Here is a 24,056-nt window from a genome sequence, read left to right on the forward strand (position 1 = left end):
TTAATTTCTCAGATTTTATTATTTCTTACTTTTTCTGCCCATTTCCCTCGTCCTTCCTCCCCAGCCCCCTCTTTTGTGCACTTTCCCTTGTATTGCTCAAACACACACTCTGCACAAATTTAACTTATTATATATTTATATAAATATATATTTATTTATATTTATATGAATGTGTGTTTGTGTGTGTGTGTTTGTGTGTGAGAGGCAAGGTAGAGATAAATAGATTTCAAAGTTCCTTCTCATGGATCAGAAGCTTCATTTCTCTCTACATCTTATTTTTCACATGATGTACATAAACCATAGAGGCGATTCGACCTTTATGGTTTATGTATATGCATATATATGTATATATATATATATATATATATATATATATACACACATATATATTTATATATAGTTTCTTTCTTGTGATTTCCTCTAGTTACTTGTTTAGCAACCTTCTTCTTTCAATCTCGCTCTCTCTCTCTCTGTCTCTCTCTCTCTATATATATATATACATGTATATATATATATAGATAGATATATATATATAATCAGTCATGCACACATTGCTCAGCACATGGTTCTCCCTATCATGATCACTGTTCTCTCACATACATTTCATTAGAGCCGACCCATACACATTCACAATAGTCTCGCACACAGAATCTGCCTACTAAAATGGCGCTGAAATTTACCCATGACCTACTACGGTTTTCAGAGTCGAGTGGTCTATCTTGCTCCTCTAGTATCTTTGGTATTGGGGCGGGCGTGTGCTTTGGGAGGGCGGGGCCAATGACGTATGTATACCGGGGGTGTGGCCGGTGACGTATATTCGGGGGCGGGGCCGGTGACGCACCGCTGTCTCTTGAGGCGACGGATGGGGAAGCGCCGAGTCGGGGGCCGGGCCCGAGAGGGTTAAAGCTGACGGGGTGTGGTGGAGGCTGGAGCAACCCAGCCCAGCTGGAGATGGCGGAGGTGCCGGTGCTGTTGTGCTTCGCGTCGTTCTGCCGGCCGTGCGCGGTGCCGCCCGGCGCCGGACACGAGGTGCTGATCCAGAAGTTTCTGGCGCTGTACGGCGGCCTGATCGGCGTGCACCGAAAGTTCGTCATGCAGCAGTATTCGGCCGAGTGGGACGACTACATCGACCTGCCCAAGGGGTTTGCCGTCAGTGAGCGGTGCAAGCTGCGGCTGGTGTCCCTGCAGGTGCCGGTGAGTATCGGTGGGTCGCCGCCACTCCGTTGCCCGGCTCCAGCACGTATATAAAAAGTGTTGTGCCACCTGTATCAACTGGTTATATTCACGTTGCCATCTCAGCATTTGAGTTGTGGTGTCGAGCATGGATGTGCATGCAAAGTGGTCACCTTCCTCGCAGTCGCAGCTGATGCAGGTAAAGATAGTCAAGAAAGGAGTTTCTTCTCTCTGTCTTACATTTCAATGACCCTTCGATATCTCCTTCGCGTTTTAGTACTGAATGTGATTTAGACAATAGACAATAGGTGCAGGAGTAGGCCATTCAGCCCTTCGAGCTAGCACCGCCATTCAATGCGATCTGGCTGATCACTCTCAATCAGTACCCCGTTCCTGCCTTCTCCCCATACCCCCTCACTCCGCTATCCTTAAGAGCTCTATCCAGCTCTCTCTTGAAAACATCCAACGAACTGGCCTCCACTCGCCTGTATATTTTGCAAACTACAAATTTAATATTTTGCAAACTACAAAATAATTTAATGGTTGTTTTTTAATTAAACAAAAGTCTGCGGAACTGTTCTAAATGTGCAATTGCGTTAAACATATTGCGCTATACATTGTCCGTACTTGCATTGGTCTTCATGTCTAGTGTCAGACACGATGATCTGGCCTCAGTTCCTTCTTTCTACACAGTACCAGAGTTTGATGTTGTAAACATACAAATTCAAAAAGAACCCGATGAGTCTCCATTCGTTTAATAATGTGCAACAGGATTACTAACGTCAGAGATTTTTGATTACAAATATTCTGAACTGGCAATACAGTAAAGAAATGGAAGAATGATTAACTGACCGATGTGTTTTCATCGGTTAACATTGTATGTGGGACGATTGTTATTGTTGCAACCTTATTGAAAGCAATACTCCAGCTAACATATAATGCATTTGTTAACATTTATTTTAAGCAACATCCATTCATTTAGATTTCCACTTGATTGGTAAACTGCAACTGCATGCCTAACAAGACCCTGTCTCTATTTCACAGGCTGGTTCAGTGACAGATGTGAAAGATTCATACTTCCACTGGCAATCCAGTTGATCTGGAAACAGATGCTCGGGAGTGATGAATCTAATGAGTACAAACCGTTTACAATTTACACAAAGCAGGCTACTTACTGAATCACTCTTTTGAAAAATAATCAGCCTATGGAAATTGGAGCATGCGGTTGTCTGATTATGTCTTTTAGATGTGAAATGATTGAAAATGTAGAATTGTTTTAAGTTTTACTTGTCCCAGCCTCTTTGTATTTCTGAGACCTGCAAAGTAGTTACATAGTCCAAAATGGACTCAAAACGTTGGAGTAACTCAGCGGGTCAGGCAGCATCTCGGAGAGAAGGAATAGGTGACGTTTCGGGTGACATTGAGGTAATAAACTTGTTTAACATATTAGTTCATGAAGTATAGGATTAGGCCATTCGGTCCATTGTCTGCTCCACCATTCGATCATAGCTGATCTATTTTTCTCTCAACTCCATTCTCCTACCTTCTATTAACCTTTGACACCCGTACAAATCATGAACCTATCAGTCTTTGCTTTAATATACCCAACAATTTGGCCTTCACATCCATCTGTGGCAATGAATTCCACAGATTCCCCGCCCTCTAGCTAAACAATTTCCTTCTCCTGTGCCCTCCGGCCCTAGACTCTGGCAACATCCTCTCCACATCCACTTTACGCCTTCCATTATTCGGTAGGTTTCAATGAGATTCCTCCTCGCCCTTCTAAACTCTAGTGAGTACAGACCCAGGGCCATCAAATGCTCCTCATACATTAACCCAGTCATCCCAGGATCATTCTTGTAAACCTCCTTTGGATCCTCCCCAACCCCAGCACATCCTTCCCAGATATGGGGCCAAAAACTATGTTCTCAATGAGGTCTGACCAGCCTCTCGGTACTACATCCTTGCTTTAATATTCTAGCCCTCTCGATATGAATGCTAACATTACATTTGACTTTGGTTGTAACTGAATGCTTTATTCATTATTCACAAAAGTAATTTGAGAAAAGTAGATTGTATCATTGGCTTTATGGGGCTATTGGTAACTTTTATGGTGATGGTGAGATGCAGCAATAGGTGCATTTCTAGTTGAGTTGTTAATGCATTTCATAATTCAGACTGGGTTTAATGCAGTAGTTATTGTCTACTATTAGTTGAAAGATATAAAATAGTTTGATATGGCAGATTGAAGTGGTTTATCATATCATCATCATATATATACAGCCGGAAACAGGCCTTTTCGGCCCACCAAGTCCGTGCCGCCCAGTGATCCCCGTACATTAACACTATCCTACACCCACTAGGGACAATTTTTTATTTTTTTTTACATTTACCCAGCCAATTAACCTACATACCTGTACGTCTTTGGAGTGTGGGAGGAAACCGAAGATCTCGGAGAAAACCCACGCAGGTCACGGGGAGAACGTACAAACTCCTTACAGTGCAGCACCCGTAGTCAGGATCGAACCTGAGTCTCCGGCGCTGCATTCGCTGTAAAGCAGCAACTCTACCGCTGCGCTACCGTGGCAAAACGTGAAGATGCTGTTTAATTACAATGTATTGCCATTGTGGAAAATGAATTTTTAATATATATTTTAATGGTTCATAGATCATAAATTTAATTTTAATAACTTGTACTAAGTTTTAGTATTTTCAGTTCATTTTGTGATAATGTTTATGTTGCTAACATCAATGGTTTGGATGGATCATTGGAAAAATATACATTAATTTTCATGTTCAGTTCTCTGATCACTGAATATGCGGAGATGGAAGACAATGTACATTAAACAATGACAGAACTAAGGATAATGTATCATTGTGGAAGAAAGTTCTTAAATTTAAATGTTTCGCCAAAGAAGTTAAGAAGTTTTAATTTTGAGATACAGCATGGAAACAAGTCCTAAAGCTCACCGAGTCTGTGCTGACCATAAATCACCTGTACACTGGTTCTATGTTATCCCAGTTTCACATGCTACACACAAGGGACAATTTACAGAAGCCTTTAACTTACAAACTTGCACGTCTTTGGAATGTGGGAGCAAACTGGAGCACCTGGAGATAACCCATGTTGTGGTTTAACAGTTCAATGTGAGATCCACGGTACATGCATGCTTGATTATCTTTTTAATGTTGGTATGTGCTTAACTTCTCACCTAGTGTTCATTTCATTATCAATATAGCCATATGGTCTGATTCTACCAAATAATCATATGTGGAGAATTGAAAGTTAATTAAATTTCTCTACAAAGATGAATATTCATAATATGGTGCTCCCAGTAGAAATAGAACCAGTAGCAATTAATATGCTTGAGGAGTTGAATTAATTGCAGGCATGCTAGTACATAATGAAGGCTTGTTTATAATTAAACAGCATCAGCAAATAATCACACAGGACTTCTGGAAGGTTCTTATGATTTGTTTTTGCTTATTTGTAAACTTAAATTATTTTAGATAATAGTCACCATATTCTAGACTTCAGCTGAGGTATTTTGACAGTCATAAGTTTCTTTTTTCCTTCTGAAGGAAGACATTTAATAATCTTTCTAGATTGATCATACTTTCAAAAGAATTGCTGAATCAAGGCACTTGGTTTTGTGTTCCAAATAATGTGATAATTTTTTATTACATTTGTTCAGCAGGTAAGTCTTTGACGCTTAGGTTTTGTTTCTCTGATGTAGACAGAGGTGAACACTTTTCATTATTTTCTCGCCAGAAAGTTTCACACATGAAAATATCATCGACTGTGACACTTCTGTTTATGAAGTAAAAAACATGAATAATGTGAATGAATTCCCCTCTGTATGGCATATCTTGCACCTGATGATAAGTTAAGCAACGATGAACTGGAACCCACAGCTGCTTGTTTGTACATGCACCAAATTATCAGCTACATTGTTTTCGGGCCAAATGATGCTAATGTGTAATCAAGTTTGTTTAATTGTTTACTGGAATGATATTCATGTGCAATACACCTTTGCAAATTTATGAAAATCAAAGCAGTGGGATTTTTTTTTGTTGCTCTTCAAGAGGAGCAATTCAAGTTCTCAGGAATTAAACACTTTCTCATTTGAGGGCTTCCGCATAAATAACTAAAGGTAGTCAATCAGCACCAAATAAAGTTCTTGATCCGACTCGTATTACTCAATGCCTATAACGTAGTTATCCAAAGTGTCCAAAAGAGAATTCAGAAGACACTTCTTAACCAAAAGAGTGGTGATAAATGTGGCACTTTCGACAATCAAATAGTATAAATGCTTTTAAGGAACTACTGAACAAGCACGTGGAAGGCAAGAGTTGGGGCAGAGAACGAGGAGATAGAGGATCAGGTTGATGGATTTAGATGGGAAGAGACTTGAGTGGTCCAGCGCAGACTGTTTGGGCTGAGTAGTCTATCTCTTTGTCTTGTATGCTGTGTAAAGAGAACTTCTGACTGCATATTCAATGGGAATAAAGACTGCACGTAGTAATCTCATAAAGTTCTCTTGCAAACAGAAGAAAGGGGAAGCTTTCATCCAAGTAGAACCATCTGACTGGCATTCCCAAGTATCAGGAAGCAGCTTTAAAAAAAACTGTATGGCTCAATAATTTACTTTATAAATAATTACCAGAGCATTTTGTGGATTTGCAGGTTAGTTTCAAAATAACAGTACAGCACTATCTTTGAACAGAATTTGATGGAATTTAAATGTATTCATCATTTGAAACTCTACTGCTGGAACTGTCAATTGTAAAGAAAATACTTTCAAATGCTTATACTTTTTTGAAGAGATAGGAGGAGGTTACTTCTGAAGATCTAAAAAGCATTTGGGTATTGTAATGTTATCTCCTTGAGTGGTCTTGTATTTTGTTTGATAGCAATCCCATGCAGTGCCTTGGGGGCACACCACAATAAAGGTGCAATCCTGAAATGTATATGGCATTCATTACCCAGATACTGAATGTGAAAATGTTGTTCGCCACTTGTCAATTATGGTACTGTAAATTGACCTTTTCCCTCATCTATTGTCCTGCATGGACAAGTATTTGTTATCTTGAGCACAGAAAGAAATACAAGTAGTAACATTATTTTTGTATTTGTTTTCCCAGATGACTTCACTTGGAAACCTCGTAGCTTCCAGCACTGTGTTTTTCTGTTGTGATATGCAGGAAAGATTCAGGCCTGCAATCAAGTATTTTGGAGATATCACAAGTGTGGGCCAAAGACTGGTGAGTTTATTATATTTATTATTGTTCATTCTGCATTATAATATAATGACAATAATGCATTTGTACACCAGGTCTCATTCAGCCATCAAATCTGTGCTTCTTGTTGTGCAATTGTACCCATGCCTTAATTAAACATTTTATTCCTGCATCATCCTTCCTGCGACCTTGTTCCTTCCTCTCTTTTTGATCTCCTTCAGCCATGTAACCTTCTGACATTTGCACATCCAATTCTGGCCTATTGATCAATCAAGTCTTCAGCTAACAAGGTCCCAACCCTTATACCTTTCTCAAAGCTCAACCCCTTCCCTTTAAAATGCTTCTGAATACCCAAAATGTTTTTGGCCAACTTTTCTATGTTATTTTATATTTTGTTTAATAGCATCCCCACAAATTGCGATGGTTTAGATTACAGGTACAAAATGGAAACGGGCCTTTTGACCCAACGAGACCATGGCATCTAAGGGGGAGAACTAACGTTCACAACGCCCATCAAATAACACTAGTTCTAGGTTATCCCACTTTCTCATCCATTCCCTACACATTAGAAGAAATTCTGCAGAGGCCAATTAACCTACAAACCAGTCATTGGCATGTGGGAGGAAACAAGCACCTGAAGGAAACCCACTTGGTCACAGGGAGAACGTGCAAACTCCACACAGACAGTGTCAAAAGTTAGGATCATACCCAAGTCTCTGGTACTGTGAGGCAACAGATGTCCCACTGGACAGGCCTTCCTTGGGAAGTGATTTGATTACCTTAAATGAAAAGGAATTTGTGTGTAAAATGATGCCTTATTTTGTAATTTAGACCAATGATTATACTAAACAAATGCAATTTTTTTGCTTCAGAGTATATAGAAATATTCGGCAGTTAAAGGTTGCTTTATGAAGGCAGGCAGATTCTTTGTCTTTATTTCTGTTGTCCAGATGTGTAATGAGTTTTTATCCTCTTATTCTGTGAAAGAAACAGTAAAACATGTGTCAAAAATGGCAGGTTCTGAACTCACATTTTCAACTTCACTGCAGTGGATTTTCAACTATTGTACTGGGTTATTGACGGACTTCTGTACGAATATATCAGAAATAACATTCCATCATTATTTAATATTGCACGTAAACAGGCATCACTGTCTCCTGGTCTTCAGCAGGAGCAGAAAACCAAAGCTTATTGAGCGGAACTCAACATTTGTGCAGGGATTATAGTTTATAGCTGGTGCAATTCTGATGCAATGACCTAGATTTTTTGAATAGTTCAGTTGAACTGCCAGGAAGAAAAGGAAAATTGGTCATTGCTGGATGTCTGCATTGGTAGAGTTATGTTTCATTTTTCAAGAAATATCCAAGTGTTTTGGAAGTTTTTTTCTATGCCCCACAGTTATGATTTCCCCATAACGTCATTGTGTCACAAATGCAATTTCTAAAGCTTTTGACATGGGAATACTGATTCATCTACCCACTTCCGTAAAATGGCAATTGCGTGATGCTGAAAAATGGAATTGAATTGAATTTAATAGGGAGGAGTATTTTAGGGTCAATATAGCCTTTTGAAGAAGGAATAGGTAAAGGCTTTTCAATCCTTGAAGCCTGCTGTTATTCAGTAGAATCATAGTTAATTCAAAGTTTCTCATGTCCACTTTCCTGCCCAGTTCCCATAACTCTTCCTTTTTCTGATGTGGAATCTAAGCATCTTAGTCTGAAAAGCTCCTCAAAGAATCATGCCCCATGGGGCTCTGTGGCAAGGAGTTCCAAAGATTAACAAGCCTCGGTGAGGAGAACCTTCCTTCTCTCTGTCCTAAATAACAACTCCATTCATGCAAACTATATCTTCTGGTTCTCATCTCTCCTGAGGAAACATTTTCTAATTTTTCTGAACTCTAGTGAGTTGTGTCCCAATTGGTTATCCTTTCCATATAGGGCACAACAGATAATCTTTGTGATCTTTCTCCGAACTGCCTAAGATAATATCTTTCCTTAAAGAAGGACACTTAATTTTTTCACAGTACTCTTGAATTGTTAGATATCTAATCTTTTAATAATTTTGTGCAAGCATGGTGAAACTTCTACTTTTAATCCGTTGTTGCCCTGAGGTAAGGGCTAATATTCCATTAGCCTTCTCCATTACCATCTGAACTTTTGTGTTTAATCAATAGGACCTTCGTCCCCCTTTGCTGCAACTTTCTGCAATCTTTTTCCATTTAAATAATACTTTTGTTGTTCCTTCCAAAATGACCAACATCACCCCCCCCCCCCCCCCCAATTTCTGCTCACTCCCCTAACCTATCAATATCTTTTTATAAACTGTTTGTCTCCTACTCATAAATTGTAATCATAAAGTCCCACTTATTTTGGAGTGATTCTAAAATTTGTCTGATGTAGATTTGTTTTCTTTCTGCACGTGACACATGCATTGTAGTTCCTGCATCCACTGTCTTAGAACCACATCTTTTCGGATCCTAGAATGCACCCACAGGTTTAGTGGTCAAGTTATTTACCAATCTAAAGCTGCACTTATTTGCCATTTACCAATTTGGAAATAATGTTGATTGTACTTAATTCATCCCCAACACTTTTCAGTATTAAAAGTTGCTTACTCCGACTCATTCTACAGGGGGTCAAAGTTCACCTGGACCTATCTTCCTTTTTGCATACTTCAAGAATTTTTTTTTTTTTTTTGATTTGTCATTTGTTTATTATTTTATTCCCTTTTATTTCCATTTTTGCGACAATTTGAATTTATTCCAATCTTTGGTATTACCGCTAACTTTTGGCCTCCTTGTATGTTTTAACTTTAACTTCCTTGGTTATCCATGGATGGTTCATCCCTTCATTTGGATCGTTCTTTCTTGCACAGGTATATTTTTGCTGTGTCTGGCATGGTGTTGCCTGTGTTTTCTTGCTAATCTGTCATCCCAGAACATAATAGCCATCTCTATCCTTGCTCTATTGTAATTCCCTTTAAGTTAAACATAGTTGTTTCTGACCCCAGTTTCTCTCTCTGAAATGGGATTACATAATTCTCCATATTATAATTATTGCTCCCAAGGCAATCTTTTACTTCAAGATCATTTATTAAATCTGTCTCACTATCCTTACTGGATCCAAGATTACGTGTTCTCTATCTGCCTCATGATGAAATTAGTCAATGCAATATATGAATTTGTTTTCCAAGCTAGCTACCCGTTCAAATTTGATTAACCTAATCTACACATGGATTAAAGTATTCTGTGATAATTGCATTGTTCTTTTTACGCTTATTTAGCTAAGCTTTACCTTTTCCTTTGTCTGCTTTGATTTTCAGCTAATTTGCATAATGACTTTTACTTTGTATGCCACATTTAATTGTGAGATTGAGAAAACGTCTTCATAAAAATCTCCTGGGTTTCAAATCTGCCCAGCACTGATACAGTTCTATCCACATTCTCTTTGTACCTTTTACAAACACATTTTAATGACTACTGCAATCTTATTCAATCACCACATCTTTAAATGTTCATTCCACTTAAACTGAAAAATGATGTTTATTAAGCTTTCCTTTAGCTCTTGCTTATTTCTTCATTGATGCCATTAGTTGGAAACTACCCTCTTAAACTGGGTCCTGTTATTTAAGTGCTACCTGTGATAGTATTTATTTATGGTGGTTGCAAACCAGTGGTATCTTGTGTATCTTTTAGTGTTGGTTTAAATCGAAGATAGACACAAAATGCTGGGGTAACTCAGCATGATAGGCAGCATCTCTGGAGAGAAAGAATGTGTTTCGGTTCGAGACCCTTCTTCAGACAGTCTAAGTGGCCTGCTTCTTTGTCATGAGGATGGGTGCTGTGAACCACTGAAGAATTGTAAGCAACTGGATTGGGAAGACCCCTCTCTTCCCCGCAGAATCATATCTTTGGTTGTTGGAGGCATGTCATATCCTTTGCCAGAGATTGGTGCAAACATTTATGCTGATAATCTCATCAGGATTTGCTGTTGTCATCTTGGCAGAGGTTTGGAAATTCATTTGTGTAGCAATTGATATTTCTGTTGAGGTTACAGTGAAGAGGTCTCGAGGGAATCCCATGGGTATTGTCATGTATATGGACATGTTTGTTACTCTGGTAGATAGTGATGATCAAATTGCCTTTGTCCGTTTAATTCTGTCTTTTAGATATGGCTGGTAGGCATGCACAAAAGGCAAGAAATGCAGAGCCACACCAGAGATCTTGCAGACAATTTAGCTGAACCCTAAGTTAAAACCAAAATCGAAAGTTTCTGTTTCTCTCCTGTACGTTTGTCCTCATGAATCTCATTAAACCATCTGCCTCCACTTCATCCTGCCAGGTCTTCTATACATATCCCTTACAGAATTTTATCTTTGTGTTAACTTGCATATAGAAATTCAAATAATCAGTTTTGTTTCAGTCATAACTGAGTAAATGACAAATCCCTCGTTGCTGCTCCACATACTGGGGTATTAATAGATCTTTTTGAATCTATGATTAATTGTTCTGTCATATTTTCTGCTTCATCTTAAGTTTCCCAAAGAGTTGATTATCTCTTTATTATTAGTAAATGATTCTCATATTACATGATGTATAGAGTTATAACTAAATGGTGTTGAGAAAATTGTTACTGCATTTCTATGTGCATTTATACAACATTATTTTGAATGCATCTCAAGCTCCAGGGTGCCTACATTTTGGGAATTCCTGTTATTGTCACGGAACAATATCCAAAAGGACTTGGGAGTACTGTAGCAGAAATTGATGTGACATCAGCCAAGCTGGTTGTGCCGAAAACTAAATTTTCAATGGTTGTACCAGAGGTGGAAGCAGCTCTTAATGATATCCCAGGCATTCAAAGTGTTGTGTTATTTGGTGTGGAGGTATGTAGATATCTGCTTTTATGTAAATTTATTTTGCCCTTCATTTGTCGTATATTCAGTATGTGAATTATTGTCTATATCCTTTTTGAGATAAACATTTTAATTCTGTTTATGGTTGGTGTGATAAAATTCAAACCACTTAGCCAATTGAATCTCAAAAGCTGTGGTTCTGAGAGAGGCAGACAGATAATCTGTTTGCAAGGCTGGCCAATGCTGGCTGGAAGTATCGATATATTTGTCGTTCTAAAGAGGCATTTGACCATGATGTTGGATCAAGACTGCAGGAATTTTACAAATGTTAACAAATTTGCCATGTAAAAGTTACTCCCCCAATGGTTGAGAATCGTTATCTATAAATTTGCAGAGTGTGAAAAATAATTATGGTAACCCATCTGTGGGGGATTTAAAAAATAGGTAATCTATTCTGCAATCTTGTAAGCTCCTAGATTTCATTCTAACTTTATTCCTGAGTTTCTCCCTTTCTCAGTCTCCCATAACCCAAGACCCTCCCTCTTTATTCCCTACAAATATTCAGGCCAGCCTTGTTCTTTTGTTCAAGATTCTTACTCATAGAATCCTGGATTATTTATAATACAGTAGAAAGTAATTTGGCCCATTATGTCTGTGCTGATCAAAAATGATCTATCCAGACTAATTTTACTTTTTCAGCACTTGTTCTTGAGCCCTGCTAATTACAACTCTTTTATTACATGTCAAAGTACTTAAATGTAATGTGGGTGTCTACCTCTGCCACTCGAACTTCTCTAGCCTTTTCCATCCTGAAATATCGATACATATTACAGAAATAAAAATACTGCTGTTGCTGAAAATGTGACCTAAAATCTGTTGATATTGTAATGTATCAAATGGTATATGTGGTGAAGAAGGTACGGAAAAATAATTGACCTGAATTAGCCTGGTAGGTGGAACTATATTAAGCTTTGTTAAAATCCAACTTAGACAATCAAACACATTGCCTTCAGTGACCCTGCTTGTTACGTCCTCAAAAAAAAATCAGTCAAGTTAATCGTGGCATTCTAACATATATAACATATAACATATAACAACTACAGCATGGAAACAGGCCTGTCCGGCCCTACCAGTCCACGCCGACCATTCTCCCTGACCTAGTCTCATCTACCTGCACTCGGACCATAACCCTCCAATCCCCTCCTATCCATATATCTATCCAATTTACTCTTAAATAATAAAATCGAGCCAGCCTCCACCACTTCCACCGGAAGCCCATTCCATACAGCCACAACCCTCTGAGTAAAGAAGTTCCCACTGGTGGACTCCAATCCATACTGATCGTTATTAATTAATTTGTCTTTTTACATATAGATTTACACTGTCTCTCAGAATTGATTTAAATAATTTGCCCAACAAAATGTTAACAAGAGGGACCACTAATTTGTGCTGCTTCTTAACATCTCCAGGAGCCTCTTCTCAAGCACTGTCTCTGCAGTGTTTGCACACTCTCCTTAGGGCCATGTGGGTCTCCTCTGCGTGCTCTGAATTCCTCCCACATCTCAAATACAGTGCATTCAGAAAGTATTCAGACCCCTTCACTTTTTCCACATTTTGTCTTTAAAATGGATTACATTTGTATTTTTATCAATCTACACACATTACCCCATAATAATTCACAGACTTACCACTGGTGGACTCCAATCCAGTTGTAGTCACATCTAAAGGATAATCAATGGAAACAGGGTGAACCTAAGCTCAATTTTGAGTGTCATAGCAAAGGGTCTGAATACTTATGTAAATGTGATATTTCATTTTAATTACTGTGCAAAAATTTCTAAACAACTATTTTTGCTTCTTCATTCTGGGGTATTGTGTGTAGATTGATGATAAAAAAAAACGAATTTAATCCATTTTAAAATAATGCTGTAAACGTAACAAAATGTGGCAAAAGTGAAGGGGTCTGAATACTTTCTGAATGCACTGTAACATTGGTAGGCGGATTGACTATCCTCCCAGCAATGGTTAAATAGCAAAAAAGAATCAAAGGAAAGATGATGGACATGTGTGAGAAAGAACAAGTTGCAGGGCTACAGGGAATTAAGGAGAGATGAAATGGGAATGTGCATTGCTACCCTAATGGACCTGGTGGACAGAATGACCCTTTTCTGCCTTTTTTGTGTTTTAATAATTTAAGATCGGAACACTTAAAAGATAAAAAAACAATTGGTGTCTTATGGTCTCCAAGCTGAGAATCAATGCATTTGCCAACAAAGATTGGGCTATTTCTGTTCTGCCCTGGCCAGCCATCCCATCTTCCCCTTGATGCAGTTTTGATGTCCCAGTGCTGCTTGCCCAAAGTTCCATTCTTCTCTGACCTGCGTTGTCTCAATTTCTCTCAAAATGTTAAATTTAACATTCCCAGTGCCTTGATTTAAAAACCCTTAAGGCTTGCCAGCCCTACATTTATAATCTCTTACGGCTCTACCACCTGTTGAACTCTGTCTGGTTGTGCTGCCATCTGCCTTGTCCAAGAGTACCGTTGCTATGTAGGCCTCGCACTCTGGCATTCATTCCTTCCCTCTTTAACCCACTTATCACTTTATCACAATGTTGACAACATTTAAAAAAAAATTGTTTTAGGAAGGTTTTCAATGTTAACTTTAAATACATGCAAATTTGGGGTTTTGCAATTGATTAGGAAAATCGTTATTGAAAGCAAAATTGTGGACTTTGCAAGGGGGCAAACCTTGCCCCATAAATGAGCCCAGCACAAGGAAACGATGGTTCTGGCCAGAAATTGGCTTTTCCTGTTGTGCTGTCTCATATTCTGATGTGTTCAGCCTGCAGGAGGAAATCTGGAACTTACTCCTTTGAAGTAAAACCATATTTTAAGTTGGAGTGGATCCATATTATTTCACATAAACAAAACAGCACCCAAAGATGCCAACTCTACTGTTTGCATAATAATCACCAAAAAAATCACATTAAAGTAGTTAAGTACATAATGTATATCTGATGAGTCCTTCAAACTCTTCTGAATTTAGTTTTTGTTTTGTCTTCAAACACAAATAGAAACCACCACCCACTTGGTGTTCCCAGCTAATCTGACCTTTTTCTACAAATTTGACATGGAAGAATTAGGAACACATTTTATTTTTTTTGGATAGACTCATGTCTGCATTCAACAGACTGCTGTGGATCTGATTGGAAGAGGCCTTGAAGTGCATATTGTAGCTGATGCAACTTCTTCGAGAAGTATGATGGACAGAATGTTTGCTTTGGAGGTAAGAGTTTAATTTCAATTATATTTAAAAAGCTAATTGAAAAAGTGGAAAAAACAAAGTTCTGGAGGAACTCAGTGGGTTAGGCTGCATCTGGGAAGGGAATGGGCTGGCGACCTTTCTTCAGACCGAAGAGTCCTAACCCGAAACTTTGCCTGTCCATTCCCTCGCCAGACACTGCCTGACCCGCAGTGTTCCACCAGTTCTTTGTCTTTTGCTCAAGATTCCAGCATTTGCAGTTCTTGTACCTCCAATTCTTTTGACAAAAAGAGGGTTTTGACATCTGGATTTTTACCATATTTTAACAAAGGCTGGTTCTGGCAACAGTGCACTCCCCTACCCTGTCTGGTACAGATTATTTGTCGCTATGAATTGCTGATTAGATGCCACAAATGTAAGGACAGAACTATGTTGTTAATTTTTCCTCATCTCACAATTCATTTGGGCAGACTGTTGTAGTCCGTGGCCTATTAGAAAAAACAGGCAGACAACCGAATTCGTTTAACCTCTTTATTCTATTCACCCAGGTGGGAGAGAGTTTAGAAACCGGAGCGTTTAGAAATGCTCAGGAAGCTAATGTAGTCTCTCTCCCCGAAAGCTTACATTTTACACCTTTTATACCCTAAATACATGTGCCAGTACATTTCCGTTGCTACCTTATATGGCAAGTTTTACAATGTCCTATAAATCTTTATGTGTCTTTCGGGACCTCCGTGTCCGTTGTGTCCATCGTGACCTCTTCTTTCTTGGGAACAAAGGGCAGTCCATATGGCAAGATGTTCTTCTTAACACTTCAAAGCTTTGAGGCCAGTTGCTGATATCAGAGGATACGATCAGCCATAAACCGCACTTCCATGCTGACAACTGGATGTCCTGGCAACATAATCGAGCTGGAGCTTTTGCACCCCTGCAATAAAACCCACATGGTTACATGCTGAATGTTAACCCCTTGCAAGACACTCAGAAATTCTGCCCAGTGAAGCAGCATAATTATAGCCTAAGCTAAGATGGCACTGTTATCTTTTCTGTCAAGAAATTGTGTTAACATTTCTGACAAGAAGTTGTGCTGTAGATAATATGTGTAATTGGCTGTTTAATGATAACTATTAGTTCTGGCTGATAACCCTCAACACCTCACTCAATCCTGCTGTTTTGTTTTGTGGGAATATGTTCTAATTATCTCAGCAACGTCGCACATTGAAATAGAATTCGTGCTTCAGGGTTCAATGATTTTCGGGTGTAGGTGGGGGAAGAATGTAACTTCATCCTTGGTGTGGGTGTTCCCATTTCTTTTCCTGGTCATATTTCTATTCAATGCCACCCCTGAGTTGGGCCACACCTACTGCCATTCTATTTAGTAGGTAAACTTGCTGGAATGGGTGACAGGAGATAATGAATTTATGGAATACATATCATTGGAGTGCTGGATGTGCTATTTGACAATGGGTTTGCTTCTTATTGAATCCAGGAAAATAAAGCAAGGAAGATTCTGCAAAAGAAACCATTGTTGTAATAAATAATTGGGTGTAGATTCCTTCAACCGGGACAGACTAGAGCATGTTATACTACAGATCTTGAGTGTATGTAGGCCTTTACTCTTTGAGGTAATTCCTCTACAAACGGGGGAACACCTCCTGACATGTTCCTGGATGTTATTATTTTTCCCCTGAATTACATCAAAATAAGTCACTGACCAACACTTGTGCACTGTAAGCAGACGATCATGGGGAGACTGAACCCAGTAGGCCCTTAGCTAATCTAACTATGCAATTTTGGCCACTATATTACAGAAAGGATGTATTTGCACAGTAGAGATGGCAATGCTCTGAATTCAGATGGCAGATAGTATGTTGCCTGGGATGGAGCATTAACGTAAGGGTGGTTCTGTCCAGCAGCTTATAAAACCACTATCTTGCAGCACCAGTTACCAGAGTTGACTACAAATTACGAAGGGTGCTCTGTGTGTGGACTTAGCTCTTTCTTCCAGTGACCATGTGAGTTTTCAACATGTGCTCTGAATTTCAGAATATTCCCTCAGTAAGTTTTTGTGCTCAACTTTAATCATGACTTTCTGACTTGGAATCCTACCAGCTTGACTACAATCTTTCATGTACATATAACATGTACAGATATGTTTTGACTTGGAGTAGCCTAGGGTTATATTTCTAATTCCATCTGTAAACTGCTGGACCGTCTGTTAGGATGCTATGGATGCCTTTTGATTTTCTTGGTTTAGTAGGAATGAAGCGTAATATTAGTTTCTGAGCTATATCTGAAGTTTGTGGCCATGACTATTGAACATGAATAGGATAGGAAATGGTTCCGAGGCAACAAAACCAGAACAGTTTAAGCTCACACATGGGGAAAAAAAGTATTTTGGATCTAGTCCCAAAGAGTGGTTGGATCTGTCAATTCATTCCCTCGTCCAAGCCATGACCTTCAGGAGAGAAGAAAATAGATTGCGGGGAAGGGAATTTAAAATGGCCAGTTTTGTTTGCAACAGCATTACCACAGTACAGTATCTGAAATTTTAATTTAATCTTTTATTTCTCTTCAAAGCGTCTAGCCCTCACAGGGATTATAGTTACTACCAGTGAAGCTGTACTTCTTCAACTAATTGGTGATAAAGAACATCCTCATTTCAAGGAAATTCAAAACCTCATCAAAGCAAGTGCACCAGAGTCGGGGCTTTTATCCAAGGTCTAAACAAGTATAGGTATCATAAAACATCTGGCAAAGGATTCATCCAAAAAAATTGAAGATGCATTTAATATTGACATTCAAGGGACATCAAGCACCTGCTTAAAATTGTCGGGTAACAATATGATCTTTTTATAGTCACATTTTGCTGTCCATCTGCTACTATTAGGCTTTTAATATTATAGATATTGTGTATTATGGAAGAGTATTTCATGAAGGTTAGCGGAGGCATATTTAAGCAGGAATAAATTGTGTAAATCTGGAATAAATGTTCATGATTTTTGATTGTGCACATTATAAATGCAAGATTTTATTGTGTGGAGTCATTTTGTAAAGTATTGCAATCAATTAAACAGCTCTAAAATATATGATGTATTATTCAGAGTATATTTTTGTTTGATTGGAGATCAGACTTGTAGTAAATATTGAACTTGAGCCCAAGATGGCATAAATTGTAATTGGATTTGAGTATGGAAAGGAGACTGGGCTGCTCAAACAATGTACATCCATTGGCATAAAAATTATTTTATCATGTTGTTGAATGGCATAAACAAAAAAATCCCATTTCTGTTATGCTTGTGTATATATATGAAATAAATCAGCCAAGCAATGGCTTTCTGTGCCTATAACACCAAATCTCATTCTGTGTACACTTGACCTTTGTGTAAAGAGGCTGTTAGTGTACCATTGTTAAAATGGAGGGAGAGTTTCTTAGTGGCCTTATGGGTTCATTTTAGATGGTTTCCAGCACCAATTCACCTGGCTACCCTTCATGTTTAAAGTACTTTATCTCATGTGCAAGGGCTCGCATTTGTTCTTGGCTGCTCCTTTCCAACTATATCAAAGAAGATTTGCACAGCTGATTGGCAAAGCTATTAATCTGCAGAACAAGGGTGAGAAACAAAGTGGCCATAGCAGTTTACTTCCAAGGCTTTACTTAGACTTCAACAGGCACTTCAGTCTACTGAGTCTGCACTGACCAGCAATCACCCTGTATACTAGCACTATCTTACACACAAGGAACAATTTACAATCTTATCCAGCCAAATAACCTTCAAACCTGTACGTCTTTTAATGTGGGGGTGGGGAGTACCCAGAGAAAACCCATGCGTCCCAGGGAGAACGTACATACAATCACAAAAATACTTTATTAGCCAAGTATATTTTGCAACATAATTTGCCATACAATCATAATAATAAAAAGCAACAGGACACACAAAATACATTTTAACATGAACATCCACCACAGTGACTCCTCCACATTCCTCACTGTGATGGAAGGCGAAAAAAGGTTCAATCTCTCCCTTTGTCCTCCAGTGGTCAGGGGCCTCTAACCTTCCGTTGACGGGACGATCTTGACTACTGTAAACGGCGGCGGGCCCTCCTCATTGGGGCGATCCAGCTCCTGCGAGGGGGGGGGTTCAACTCCCCCGCGCTGGGCGATCAAACCCCAGGTCGGGACCAGTCGAACGTCGTGCGGCTTCTGGAGCTCCCAACCGTTCTCAACCCGAGACTGCGAGCTCCGCGATGTTAAAGTCCGTAGGCCGCGGTTGGAGCGTCGATCCAAGCATGGAATCGCACGCTCAGATGGTGTCCGTGCCCCGTGGGGGCTCAAAGTCAGTCCCAGGCGAGGCCTCTAGCTCCACGATGTTAGGCCGCAGAGCGACCGGAGATATGACCCGCAAAACAATCGCATCTCCGGCAAGGTAACAGACGGACAGCACCCGTACTCATGATCTAACCCGCATATCTGGCGCAACAAGGCAGCAACTCTACCGCTGTGCCCCTGTGCTGCCGTGCACAGGCCTAGTTACTTAGGAAAATTCTATTCTTGATTAAGAAGTCTTCAAAATATCTAGGTACAAAAGTAGTGCAGAAATTGGGTCTTCTGTTATATCTGCTTTCTGAGCTCACCTGCCACCTCTCCTGCAGGTAAGTACCAATTGGGTCTACACCCAACTTGTTAAGTTTCTACCTGTATGTCCCTGACAAATCGGTGACCTAGTGTCGAGTTAAGTCAATTTTATTTGTATAGCGCATTTAAAAACAACCCACGTTGACCAAAGTGCTGTACATCAGTTCAGGTACTAAGAATAAACATACAATGGCACACAAACATATCAGCACATACATAAACAGTTCACAGCGCCCCCTTAGAGGGCCTCAAACGCTAGGGAGTAGAAATAGGTTTGAGCCTGGTCTTAAAGGAGTCGATGGAGGGGGCAGTTCTGATGGGGAGAAGGATGCTGTTCCGCAGTCTAGGAGCTGCAACCGCATAAGCGCAGTCACCCTTAAGCTTAAGCCTAGACCACGGGATAGTCAGTAGCCCCAAGTCGGCCGACCTGAGGGACCTGGAGATAGAGTGGTGGGTTAGAAGATTTTTGATATGGGGGGGGGGGGGGGGGGGGCTTTGTATGTCAATAGGAGGAGCTTGAAGTTGATTATGTACTGTACTGGGAGCCAGTGGATAGAGGCCAGAATCGGGGTGATGTGGTCCCTTTTACGGGTACCCGTCAGGAGTCTCACTGCGACGTTTTGGACCAATTGCAGGCGGGACAGGGATGATTGGCTGATCCCAGTGTATAGGGAGTTGCAGTAGTCTAGGCGGGAGGAAATGAATGCGTGGATGAATTTTTCAATGTCAAATTGGAGAAATGTTTTGATTTTAGCTATGGTACGAAGCTGGAAGAAGCTGGCTTTTACCACAGCGTTGACTTGCTTGTCAAACTTTAATGCAGAGTGAAATATCACGCCAAGGTTTTTGACATGCGGTTCGACTAGGGAGGATAGGCTTCCAAGGATGACCTCAGACTCGCTCTCGTTTAGTTGAAGGAAGTTCTGTGCCATCCAACATTTTATATCCTCAAGGCAGTACATGAGGCTGATTAAATTTGACCGGTTGTTGGGTTTCAGGGGGAGATAAAGCTGTGTGTCATCCGCATAGCAGTGGAAAGAAATGCCGTGCCTTTGAATGATTTGGCCGAGGGGGAGCATGTACAGAGAGAAGAGAATGAAGCCTAGGATGGAGCCTTGTGGAACCCCGCAGGAGAGGCTAGCTGGGGAAGAGGAATAATTGCTCTTCAACAGAGAACTGTTGATGATAGAGAGAATGCTGGGACCGGCTATTGCAATGACATCCTTCAGAAGGGCAGTGGGGACAGCGTCAAGGAAGCAGGTTGCAGGTTTCATAGTAGAGACAAGCTTTGCAAGGGAGGATAGAGTGATGGGTTGGAAACAGTCCAATTTAGATGAACAGACCAGTGAGACAGCTCGGTCACGGGTGGGAGGGGAAATATTCATTCTAATGTTCTCAACTTTGCAAGTGAAAAATTTAGAGAATTCTTCGCACTTAGCAGGGGACCCAACTAAGCTGGGAGCGGGACATATGACAGAGGTAATAGTGCTAATTAGGACCTTGGAATTATGAGATCTAATGCTTTGAGAAAAAAGGGTCCCGAGGTTTTCCCGATGTGAAGAAAATATGCTGATCCGTGTGTTGATTTTGCTGGCATGGAGGCAATAAGTTGTAGCAGCAATGAAGACACTTTAAAAGATAATGCAATGAAAAGTTTTCAAGACAAAAGATTAAGATGTGAAATGCATTGTACTAAAAGGACTTAAATGCAATATCAATTAACAAATAAGACACATATATTAAGTAAAAGCTTAAGAGAAATGGAAGAATGTGGAAACAAGATTAAAGAAAAGAAACCACACTCATTAGCCACAGGATATTGGCTTCAATGAGCTGACTACGATGTTCCTATTTTAATCATTGAGAATATTTTAAGAGTGCAATGTTTGAATTTTGCCTTTGGAGGGCAGTGCAGTCTAAATATAACAGCTCGAAGCGAGCAAAGTGATGTAAGGGGCAGACTGATTTCAAACCAACAACAACCTTAAGAATACAATAATGCAAGTCATCCCATTAATTAGGTACATATGTTCACTTGTAACAATGTTGGAAACGAATACTTATACTGATTCACAAGTAATATTTTGGTGATGCTAAGTAGGACATGGGTAGTAAAGATCTGGATAAGTGCAAATTTGCAGAAGGTACAACACAAGACGCTGGCCAAGATGGCATTAGAGAAGTCAATCTAATGTTAGTCAAAAGGCATAGATGAGGATTTCAAAAATAGATGAGCTACTCATGAGTAGAGATGGGCAATTTTACTGAAGTAAAAGTAAGGTACCCTGTTGATGGTGATAATGGAGAGGAAGCTTAGTTTCGGATGAGATTGGGTCCTATCCCAATCATCTAATTCAGTATCTTATGATATCTGCAAAGATGGATAGAATTGACAAGGGTATGGAATTGTGGTAGTTCTTGATGGTATTGGCCTTCCTAGTAAATGAAAATAAAAAAAATTGCAGATATTTGAAATCTGAAATAAAAACAGAAGATGTTGGCAACACTCAAGAGGCTGGGTCTTTTTTTTCTGGAGTGCGGGAAGCTGAAGGATCACTTGTAGAGATTAATAAAACTGAAGGGCATAGGTTTGTGAGAAAAGATTTAACAGTGACCCGATGGGCACTTTTTTTTCACACAAAGGATGGTGCATACATTGGATGAGCTGTGAGAGGAAGTGGCACAAGTGTGTACTTTTATAACATTTAAAGGACACTTGGACAGGTGTATGGATAGGAAAGTTTGCAGAGATATGGGCCAGGCACAAGCAAGTGCCTTGGATAGGCAACTTGGTTGATTTGGGCTAAAGGGCCCAAAAGCTATATGACTCTGTATCAATGGAAAGAGAAATGGTTAATGTTTAGGACTGAGATTCTTCATTAGAATTGTGATTTTTTTAAAAATTGTTAATTTTGCTACAACCTTAATTTTTTCTTCTTCTTCTGGTTCAGACAAAGGGACCCTGACCTGAAACATGAACTCTTTCTCTTTCCATGGATGCTGCTTGATTGGATTAGTGCTTCCAGCATTTTCTGTTTTTATTTGGCATTTTCAGAATTTGGAGGAATTTTTGGCTGTCCACCGTATCTATACCTATCATAATTTTATTTAGTTCTATCAGGCCTCCCTCAATCTCTAATGTTCCAGAGAAAGTATTCCAAGACTGTTCAGCTTCTCTTTTAGCTGATAATCTCTATAAAAATCATTGAAATGGTTAAAGAAAACTATTGTAATAGCAGTTCTCCCAATATTGCATACCCTGGATCAGCAAGAATAAAGTAAAACTGAAAAGACAAGTCTCCATTTACTCCAGCTGTGCATACTTGTACATCAATGCAAGGTGAATGACTGATAAAAAGCAGATGAATATGCTTCTCTACTGAGACGCAGAGTAGTCTGTCAAGGCCTTACCACAAGCACTTTCTGTGGGGTATTTCCTATCTTGACAATAAGATTTTTACAAAATACTCCAGATTCGGTACAATTGCAATAAGGAACTAAAGCTTTTCAAAACCTTCAGGTTTGCAGACTGTAAGCCTAACCCAACATAGCTTAGCATTCAGTTGTGCCCCCACCCCCCAAATTGGACCATTTCCCCAAGCCAAAACAAAGACTACAACCTAGAGAGCACCTGCCTCACAGCCCTCTTAATGGCCACAACATCTGAGATCCTTATCAGTAACCCCTCCGACATCCCAAAAATCCCCATCTTGAGCCCTTGGAATTAAGCCCAGAATGAAACTCTGAAAGGGAAGAAAACAAGAGCAAAGTCAAATGGCAAACCATGGACCCCAACAAAGTAAGTCAGATTGCACCAGTGTATTGAGTCATGGGCCAGAGCAAAGCTTCAGGAGAGACTGATAATTTCCAGGAATGAGAACAAATGCACCACATTTTGCTGGATTCCTCCTTGCCTATTTTCTCTACCTCCATCAGATTAATCAAACATTTTCTCTTCATAAGTCCTTGTTAATTCCTTTCCATCCTATGTTATGATGACATTTTGTAGCTGAATTATGTCAACCAAAAAGTATATTGCTTTAGTGAATAGAGCGCCTCTCTATATTAACAAACCTACTTTGAATTCAGGACATTTTGGTAATGTGGTCATCATGTCCATGCTGGTTGGAATTTGGGGTTACTCCACTCTACTGTCTCTTGGCCTATAGCCTTGCAGGATCTGGCCCTCATTTGGTGAGTGTTTACTGTAGTAAGTTAAGTGAGAAATGCAGTTAATATTTCTGCCTTCACCCATTAAGGCAGTGAGTCTTTCACTGGAAATATACCTGCTGATCCTTCTACGAATGAATTTAAACCTGTACAATAAAAATAAAATAAATTTTAAGTTTCAGATAAAAATAGTTCTTTCTTTGCCTCAAACTATAATTGTATCTGTCGCCTACAATGTTTGGCCTCCCCAACTCCAAATAGATCTTTGACTTTGCATCCTTGTGTTGAAATATTTAATAAATATTAATATTAAAGATTAATACATTATTACAGAATATCAAAGGCAGATCACCTTACTCAATCATAGGTTCATTCCCCTCTGTGATTAGGCTTGACACCCACCATTTCACAGTATCAATTTCTCAGTTTCACTGACTGTCCCTCTCTCAGAATCTAGTAATCGCAATGAGATTGTCTTATCTTTTAAATTCCAGAATCTAAAGGCCAATCTTCTTTTATCCCCCTTCAAAGAACAGCCAGCCTTCTCAACCCAGGAATCAAGCAAGCAGACCTATGTTACACTGACTCCAAGGCATGTAAATCTTTGGGAATGGAAACCAAATCCCAATTTTGCACTAAATAGGTGTCCACCAAAATCTAATGAATTCACACCAAAAATCCTTGCTTTTATACAATAAACCTGCACATTGCTTGCATAT

The 24,056-nt window shown here is 39.5% G+C and overlaps 1 protein-coding gene across 1 annotated transcript; it reads left to right on the forward strand.

Moving 5' to 3' along the window:
- Window positions 1-832: 832 nt before the first annotated feature.
- isoc1 (isochorismatase domain containing 1) lies at window positions 833-17,881 on the forward strand. The gene is made up of 5 exons (XM_078396090.1): window positions 833-1,194; window positions 6,319-6,438; window positions 11,095-11,298; window positions 14,439-14,555; window positions 17,112-17,881. The coding sequence occupies exons 1-5, from the start codon at window positions 952-954 to the stop codon at window positions 17,256-17,258; spliced, it is 831 nt and encodes a 276-aa protein (XP_078252216.1). The 5' UTR covers window positions 833-951; the 3' UTR covers window positions 17,259-17,881.
- Window positions 17,882-24,056: the final 6,175 nt, after the last annotated feature.

Source organism: Rhinoraja longicauda, chromosome 3 (genome assembly GCF_053455715.1).
Source record: "Rhinoraja longicauda isolate Sanriku21f chromosome 3, sRhiLon1.1, whole genome shotgun sequence".
Classification (NCBI taxonomy): Eukaryota; Metazoa; Chordata; class Chondrichthyes; order Rajiformes; family Arhynchobatidae; genus Rhinoraja; species Rhinoraja longicauda.